This window comes from Sinocyclocheilus anshuiensis, unplaced genomic scaffold, assembly GCF_001515605.1.
Source record: "Sinocyclocheilus anshuiensis isolate Anshui unplaced genomic scaffold, SAMN03320099.WGS_v1.1 scaffold354, whole genome shotgun sequence".
In the NCBI taxonomy this organism is placed as follows: Eukaryota; Metazoa; Chordata; class Actinopteri; order Cypriniformes; family Cyprinidae; genus Sinocyclocheilus; species Sinocyclocheilus anshuiensis.
The window spans coordinates 1,308,453-1,317,745 of NW_015544195.1; the positions used below are offsets into that span (position 1 = coordinate 1,308,453).

General features: G+C 35.8%; 1 protein-coding gene across 1 annotated transcript in view; it reads left to right on the top strand.

The window, feature by feature from the left end:
* LOC107696702 (chromodomain-helicase-DNA-binding protein 9-like) overlaps window positions 1-1,213 on the top strand; it is a 108,270-nt gene extending 107,057 nt beyond the window's left edge. The window contains exon 40 of the mRNA XM_016497169.1: window positions 1-1,213. This exon is cut by the window's left edge and continues 13 nt beyond it. Within this exon, the coding sequence (XP_016352655.1) occupies window positions 1-452 (452 nt within the window). The 3' untranslated portion in view covers window positions 453-1,213.
* The last annotated feature ends 8,080 nt before the right edge of the window (window positions 1,214-9,293 follow it).

Below are 9,293 nucleotides of genomic sequence, written 5' to 3' on the forward strand. Positions count from 1 at the left end.
CCACACCCAAAGGGTCGGCTGAGACTTTGAGTCCGGATGGCAAAGCTGAAAGGACAGAGGGTCAAAGCTCCAAAGCCACCACCTCGACGGCCGCCAACTCCAATCAAACAAGTGCTTCTGCTTCAGGCCACCCACTGGCCCTCAACCCCCTTCTCCTCTCTAGTATGTTCTACCCAGGGATGCTTCTTACGTCAGGCCTTAACCTGCCTGTGGCCAACCAGCCGCAAGCTGCAAACACTCAGCCAACCCCACCACTGCAACCTGCTGCCTCCGAAGCCACGGCGCAGCTGCCCGGCCACTCAGAGGACAAAGACAGCGATGAGGGGGAGGAGCCCGACGAAAAGAAGGATACCAGTGGTCCAGAGGGCTCAGCGAAGGCGGAGTCATCCTCCTCTGAGTCCGACAGCTCCTCCGAGTCATCCGAGGATTCCGATTCCAGCGACGAAGACTGAGTCTTTATGTATAAATAAATATTATATATTTATATACATCTCTTAGAAATGTATACATATAAACACATATAGGAATAATCCTGCATTTACTACATCATGTTTTTTGTTTCCATGTAAATATAATAACTAAAGTGTTGTGTAATGAAGAGGAAAAAACGGAGATCCTAGAGAAACTGAAATGAGATTTCAGTGTTTGTTTAGGTACAATGTCGTTTCGAAGAGATGTTTTGCATGTCGAAAAACAAAACAAACAAACAAAAACTTTGTGAAATTGTATTACACCATGATGTACAATTGCAACAGACAAGAAGCAAAAACGTAAAGGCATTATTGTTATAGCTATGTCGGGATTTAATTTTATTAAAGAGATGAGGACGCTGTTGCTCATTGCAGAGCTGTATAATTAATATATTTTGTTTTGGGAGAAAGAACACATCGACTGTTTGGGTTTCATTTGTAAATACTTGAGCAGGATCCTGAACACATAGACTTCACAGAGCATACCTACAGATCCACAGCAATAACACACAGGCAGCTTATGAATGTCACTGAAGCTGTAGAGACCCTGCGTTCGTTCATTCATTCATCCATCACACAAGTTCTTGTTCCTTCATTTCTCTTGTGATTTGTGCATCTGTTTACTGGACCGGACTCTCTGCCTGCTGCCCAAGGTCTGTTCTTTCTTTACTTTTTCATCCTTTTCTTTCTTTCTTTTTTTTTCAAATTCTCTTCATACAGCTATTTTACCCAAAGATTTGAGTTTTGTACATGGGAACATGTAATCCATCTTGCCAACATGCTGTACGGTGATATCTACAGTGAACCAGACATTCTTTTAGGGACACATTTCTCACAATGCCCCAAATCAATGTGCATGGATATGTTTGTAACAAACCTAACCGTTCCGTTTCAAACCACTTCCTTCACATTCATATATTCATGTTTTTTTTTAGCGTTTAGACAGCACTGTGTGTGTGTGCATATGAACACTTGCCTCATTTTGCATGAAAATCTATGTGTCCAAGGTCCTGTCGGCCTCACGTGCAACCCCCTCGTGATAAACAGCAGTGCACATATGCTCTCTTTTACACAGACTGCTACAGTATTGTCATATTAGTTCATCACATTTGTAATCCGCGTGAGAGTATTGAGAGGAATTCAAGTATTTGCAGTAGTATTTCAGTTACTTGATCAGCGCACATGAATTGATAGTAGGGTTGTTAAATGTTACAAAGGTCAACAATCACACGGTCCTTTAGTCTGTCAAAATGCAGATCCACATAGTCGCCTCGCTGCTGTTAGATGTAAATGACTGATCTAGAAGTGTCCTTATGCCATACTTCAGTGTCTGTCCCCTCACAATACGATTCGTCGCAATCCAGCACCTCGGCCAACACGATGAACCTCATTGGCGTTTTGAATCAGGACGTGTATGTGATTCGTTTTCGGTTACGTGTGCTGATGTGCTTGTTCTAGACTGTTCGGCTCATTCGATTCACGCGAGTCTGCTGCGTCACGTTTGTTCATATTCAGGTTCGGCTACTGAAGTTTTCCATTTGTGATGCAAATTTCTTCGGGATGCACTGCACAATGCAACTCTTTGCCTGTCTCACTAGTGAACACAGTTATATTAATGGGTCTTTCCAAGCATGTTTGATTTCATTCATCATGGTTTCACACAGATGCCCTCTCTCTTATCTCTCTGTGTAACTTTGCCTCGTTAGATGTTCTGAATGCCGTCTCCTCTCCACTGTGGCATCAGATCTTCCTCTTTCCAGATAGTTTGTGCTGAGCCACGCACTTTGAAACTGTGTACAGGTATTGCTGCTTGCCACCTCTTCCCAAAACCGCACATGAAACCTATCTAGTTTCTCTTTTTATGACATCCGCAGCGTTAGCATCTCATTTAACGGAGTGATGTTCTGAGAAGAATTACAGGTGTGACAGAATTGGACATTTATGTTGATTTTCCTTTTTATTTTTCATCATATGTATATTAATTCAATATTTTGGTTGTATTTCATGTTGCGTTATGAACCGCTGGACTACTGACCAGAATCAGGGCAAAACTTTGCCGTTGTGGCACAAAGACAATGACATCCACCATGCAACAGCAAATGAAATAGAAATACACTACTGCAAATAAACGTTTGTTTTCAATTATGTGAATTGATTGAATTGACAGACCGACTCATTTGCTTTCATGGCTTATTTTGTTTCATATTTTTAATATTTTGAAATTCAAGCCCCTCCTTTTTTTGGCTAAAATGTGTTTTTGGACAGTTGCAATACTTGCAAGTTGTGGCCTGTATTGTCAATTAATGCTTCTTGTAGTGCAGGACTCCTGTCTTAAAAAGTTTGTAACTTATTGAATTACTTTCTATGAAGTTCTATAGAAGAAATGGAGGTTTAATTATTTTTATTAAACATATTCTGACTCTACAGAAAAATCTTGTCTCATGTGAAATTTGTCAAATGTATTTGTTTGTTTTGAGCTGAAGCACCAGTTATTAAAATCTAAAACTGTCTAAAATCTAAAAATGTTTTTTATTAATCTGTGATGGAAAAACTGAGCTTGTTTGCGGTTGGAATTTGAAAGTATTTTAAGGTTTTGACAGTGCAGTGCACAAATGACACTTGTCGGTAACAACATGCAGCACAGAATGTGACGATATAATCTGTGTGCTTGCAGTGATGGACTAATAATGTTATATAATGATTGAGAAGTAGAGTTCTTATATAACATTCAATTCCTCCTATTCAGAAATGTGACATGATCAGAAGTCTGACTAGATGTACAGTAATACTGCACTAATAATTGACAAACAATATATATTATTTTTTGTGACTTTTCATCAAGCAAAATAATACACATCATTACAGGGCTTGGACAAAATAAGGTTAGCTGTTATTATAGGGGCTAATATCAATTTTGTTAGCTACAGTGAAAAACTGTAGCATTGCAATTATCATTTATCTTTTTGTTGTCAGTATTCTCTAGGTTGTATATCATTGTAGTATACGTTTTCAAGCCATATATGAAATGGGTGACTTGTCAGACTTCCAAAAAGAACAGATCATGGCAGTCTGTTTACCTGCAGGAGCATCTGTAACCTCCTCAACAGCCCAATGATTTTAGTGTTTTGAGAACAACAGTCTTGGCTGCGTATTGGCTAGAATTCATCAGAGAAGAAGAATAGGGTGAAAAATGAAAGTGAATGATAGAGACATTAAACACTAAGGAGGATTGCGTCCAAACAACACCAAAGTACTACAGCAAAAGTGACAGCTAACCTCAATATGTACCTGGAAGATCCTGTTTCCACAAAAACTGATCACAAAGAACTTCACAAAGCCAACACCAATGAAAGAGCTGCAACTGATCAAATTTGAATCACTGAAAGTAATACTAAAAAGTGAATAAGATGGTGTCACGATCATAAATAACCGGACAATAACCACACTCCACGAATTTAAGTCTAAACTGAAAACCTATATGTTCTACCAGTATTACCTGTTATAATATATATATATATTTTTATTATGATACTATATTATTACTGTGGTATGCAACTGCAACCACATGTTCTGGACATGGAAAATGTCTTGTCCATGTATGTAGGAATGTATTTGCTTCTGTCATTGTGCAGTGTCCTTGAGCTTGGGAAAGGCGCTATATAAATTAAACTTATTATTAGTATTATTATAAAACATTGGATATTTAGCCAGACAAATCACCTGACTAGAACCACTATAGACCTTTTTGCAGAAAAAGAGTGAGAAGCCAGTTCCCCCCTCCAAAATCCCTAAAGCACTGGCAGATGTTTTGATAGACAACATTCAGCTGAAGACTATTCAACAACTGTATGAGTCTCTTCTAAGAAGGTTGGAGATAGTATTAAAGGCAAATGGTGGTAAAGCACATCTTAATAAAGAAAAGTTGCTTGTTTCGCAGGTGTTCACATTATTTTGTCCAACCCCTGTATATTCCAGAATTGTGAACGTACATTAAAAGGATAAACTAGCCTTATTAGAGAAGGCCGTGATGTGTGTTGTGAGATTTAAGCATGGTGACGTTTGGCTATACTTCCATGTTTATGAAACATGGTGCAAAAAAAAAATGAATTCGAGAACGACACTGATATCAGCACAGTAGTTTCTGTCCCTCAGGATGTTTGTAATCTGGAGAGAGATCTCTACAGCTGCAGCTCTGCCAATCCCATCAGAAGACAAACAGCCCTGCCTGATGGTACACACCTGGATTCACACGATGCTGATATGTACTCAACTATTCAGTGTGTTGTACATCAACCATAAGGGAAATCATCAAGTTGTTGATTAGGCTACACAGACAAATGAGGCATTAGACGCATTGTCATACTTACTCACTTGTTTCATTTTTCCTCTTCGCTGTTTTATACCAGATCAATCATATCTGACAACACAATGTAAATATATATGTATGCATACTGGTTGCATGTTGCTGAAAGAAAAAAAAAACTTTTTTTACACTAACATTACTCTAATAGTGGGCAGGAAAAAATCAGCATTTTCCAGATATATCAAATACACTATCAAACATTACCAGATATAATATTTTAATAATTTGCTTTGACTTCAATATAGTAACATCAAACACATATACTATACTATACATTATTTAAAAGTTTGGGGTCTGTAAGATTTTTTTTTTTTTTTTAATAACATACCAAAATATTATTGCTATTTAAAATAATTGTTTCTATTTTAATATATTTAAAAAAGTAATTTATTCCTGTGATGACAAAGCTGAATTTGCATTACTTCAGTCTTCAGTGCCACATGATTCTTCAGAAATCATTCTAATATGCTCATTTGGAGTTCAAGAAACCTTTCTTATTATTATCATCAGTGTTAACAGTTGTGCTGATTAATATTTTTGTAAAAAAAAAAAAAGAAAAAAAAAGACAGAATTCTTTAATGAATAAAAAGTTAATTTTATATCAAATATTAATTAAGTCAATTTAATGTCACTTTTGGTCAATTTAATGCATCCTTGGTGAATAAAAGTAATAATTTCTTTCAAAGAACAAAACAACAACAACAACAAAAATGCTAACAAACTTTTGAATGGCAGTGTATATAAAGCTGTCTTTATATTTTAAGAAGTGTCACCATGGTTCTTGACACATAACATCTGAAAACACCTGATTTGACAGCCTGGTCTCATGTTTACACGTAGGTATTATTAATACGTAACATTTACAAGCACAAAATGTACACTTTTGTACGTTTTTATTAATGCTAAAACGTACAATTTAGACGTATTTCAACGTTTAAAACGTACAAATCGCTACGTAGTTTTAGCTAAAAAACGTAATAATATTTACGTATCTTTTATATCATTAAGATATTCGTATCAATGCATTTTAATCATTTTATCATTAAGCGATTTAGATTTTTAGACCCCTTAACCTACCCCCAAACCTTAACCTACCCATTTTATAGCGAATATAAAAGGATATAAAACGCAAATGACTGAAATATGCAGGAAAATAACCATTTTAGTAACAATGTAGCATTAAAATATTTTTATAGTCGCTAATTCCACTCCTACCTATAAACCTAAAAATTTCTGTACAGTATAAGAAAAATAAATAGAAAAAAGACAGATAAATGCAATTACAATCATTTATTTATTGCAAACATGTCAAAAGCAGTACCAAAAAGTAATCCAAATAATGATGCGTTGCACCCGCAGTTCTCTCTGGCAGATTACAGTAGGTTTGTGCGATCCAGAGCAGAATTTATGTTGTTAATCGCTGAAAATATTATCCAGATAATTTTCCCGATCCACTCCGTGAACTTTTAAGGTTTAAAGTGAAGTCGTGTTTAACATTATGTAGGCATATTCTTGGAAACGAGCTGGCAGCAGAAATCACAACAAAACGAAATGTTATTTCATAAATAAATGAGTAACGTTAAACAGTTTAATAATGCAATTGAAAACAAGGTAATTCATATTACAACTAAAAACTAATAAAATTAATGCCGCGATTTCAATATTCATAAGGATTCATTTTTAGGTGTCGTCAATACGTTTTCCACGACATTCTAATTTATTGAGATGCACCTGTATATGGCAACTGAATATAAAAAAGTGATTACTAAATCAAACCTTTTGACAGGAAGTGCTACAACCTGGAAAATGAATCATGGGTCAGTGCTGTCATGTGCCGTGTAGATAATGCTCTGACCCTGTGGACAGAGATTAATGAAAGAGGCTTTTTCTACATGTTCAACCTGTCATTTGTTACCACGGACAGACTCTTGACTGACAGAGCGGCCCTGCTCTGTTTATCTGTAACCATGTCTTGACACGCCATCAGGTTAAATGTCAACTCACGTTGCCTGGCAGGTGAAACACACAAAGTCTGCAACAATCTGAATCAACAAACCTTGCTAACTGTGACCATGCTGATGTATGTTCGCAGTACCTGCACCAATGCCAACAGGAAGTTCAATGTGTTGTCATAGAAATCAGAGCCCTGACTTCCACAACAGTGTCATAGGAAAGGTACTTAGGCAGGAAATTTTACTGATGCATTTCTAAAGAGCACATTACTGCCTTTGGACAACATCTGCTTATACTGACTGAGATACTCTGGATTGCATTATGGGGTGCAACACAAGTAAAGGTACTCAAGTCACGGATCCATCTAAAAAACCTAAAGACAGACCCAAATCTGCCGACTCATCGGACAAAGAAGAAGAAGACCATGTCAATGAAATCTCACACACAGAAAATAATAAAGTGGAGACAGAAGACAGCTGACAATGTGAATTTTCTGGTTACCTTCCTCAAGCTTCTATGGTAAGATGCACGTATTTTTGTTTTGACGTGTCAGGAAACTATTTCTTATATCAGTCTATATTATAATATTGCGTAATAGTTTATTTATCTGCTCCAGTGAGAGACATGCATCAGAAACTGTTGTGATGATATCATGTATTTGATCTTACATTTTTGATCTGTTTCGTTTCTATTCGGTCCAGCTGTGATCGGCTGAAGTTTCCAGGAGAGTGCGAGGAGATCTGCACCTGTACACCAGCCTGTTTCTTTACATGATGTCTATATATAGATATGTTCTCATCTCATCACGTCATCTCTGTCCATCATAACTTCTTCAATACCTTCTTTCTGTATGTATTTTTGGTTCCTTATATGACCAGACTGTTGAGGAGAGTGCCAAAGGTTAAAAATGCATTGTTATTGTGATATTAGCAGATATTTTCTTATATTATTAGCCAATTCTATTCTTTATGAATGTAAATAAATATTCTTAAGAAATGAAAAATGCATTATTTATTTATTTTACACACAAAAAAAAAACACACGCTTACTTTTTTTTACCATTATGATAATTCAGTAAAGTATGTAAACTGCTTACACACAAAACTCTTTACTTGTCACACAATTTCTGAAACCTGACACTTAAAACACCAGAACCACACACCAAACCTGCAAAACCATACACTAATTCTCGGCCTTTGACTCCGTTTTCAATTTGCAACACTTTTTGCAAAGCATATCACACTATTCTCTATGTAACACACACAAATCTAACAGGAATTAATATTATGACAAAGGTGTTTGCAAATGTTTGCTTTTGAGATGCTTCATCTTTTTGCAAGAGATGTTTTGCATTTTGCATTTTGTGTGCGCAATTCTTGGATTTGTGTGTGAAGTTTTGAAAAAAAGAGGCAAAGTTTTGAAAATGTGTGTAAGCAGTTGAAAAAAACTGTAAATCTAAATATGGTTCATTGATACGTTTGATAAAAACTGAACCTTTGTGAGACCACGTACGAGAAATTGTAAAGTTATTAACAAAATAACTAAATATATCAATTAATTAATTAATAAAAACTTGCTACGTGTTCAGTATTGTGTTAGACTAATTGGGACATGTCACAGCACTTACATATTGATGCCCTTTTGTTGGTTTTATTGCTTGTATTGTCCTCATTTGTCACTTTCGATTAAAACTGCTAAATGATTCAATATAAATGTAAAATAACAAGTGCAAATAAACAAGTAATATTAACAAAGCCAACAAATAATTAATGATATGTCAGAAGTTCAAAATAAAATAAAGTCAAATGAATATAATGCAAAGTAAAGAAAGAACGTCAACAAATTAAAGATGCTACGTAGTAGCTATATTAATTGAACAAGTAATAAAGAGCAATAATGTGTTATAACGAGCCTTAAAAACAATGCATGCTAAAAAAAAATGCTTCTTTACAAAGTTGTTTAAAAGTCGTTTGTCAGAGTGGGGACTTATTATTTTTATACTAAGCTTTTTTTTTTTTTCGTTTTAGATTTTTATTAGAAATGTTTTCGAGATGTTTTCCTCGTGGGGACTGTTCTGCTTCTCATAATGCAGGCTAAGTGATTTTAGGTTTTACTGCAATATTACATTCTAATCCTACAATGCAGGCACAACTGGACTTCGCATACAGCTAGGCAACACTAGGGGGCAAAAGTGCTCTATAATGGAATGAGCGTTTTCTCCAGCTTCCACCCCTTGCTGAGAGCATTCAATGTGAAATGTACGTTTTAGGATTATTAGCACAGAGTGGGTTGAGCTCACAGAACAGCTATTCTATAAAGCCCAGTTTCACACTCTCATCAGAAAGACAGCAGGAAATTGCTGCAAAATATTATTATTACGCAAATGGATACTGTGAATGAATAAAACGTTTGAGAAGATAAATGAAAAGCATTTTTAAAGAAATTGTAGCCCCTAATAGCTTTTTAATTTCACATGATGCATGAAAAGAAGGACTTTGAGTATTTCT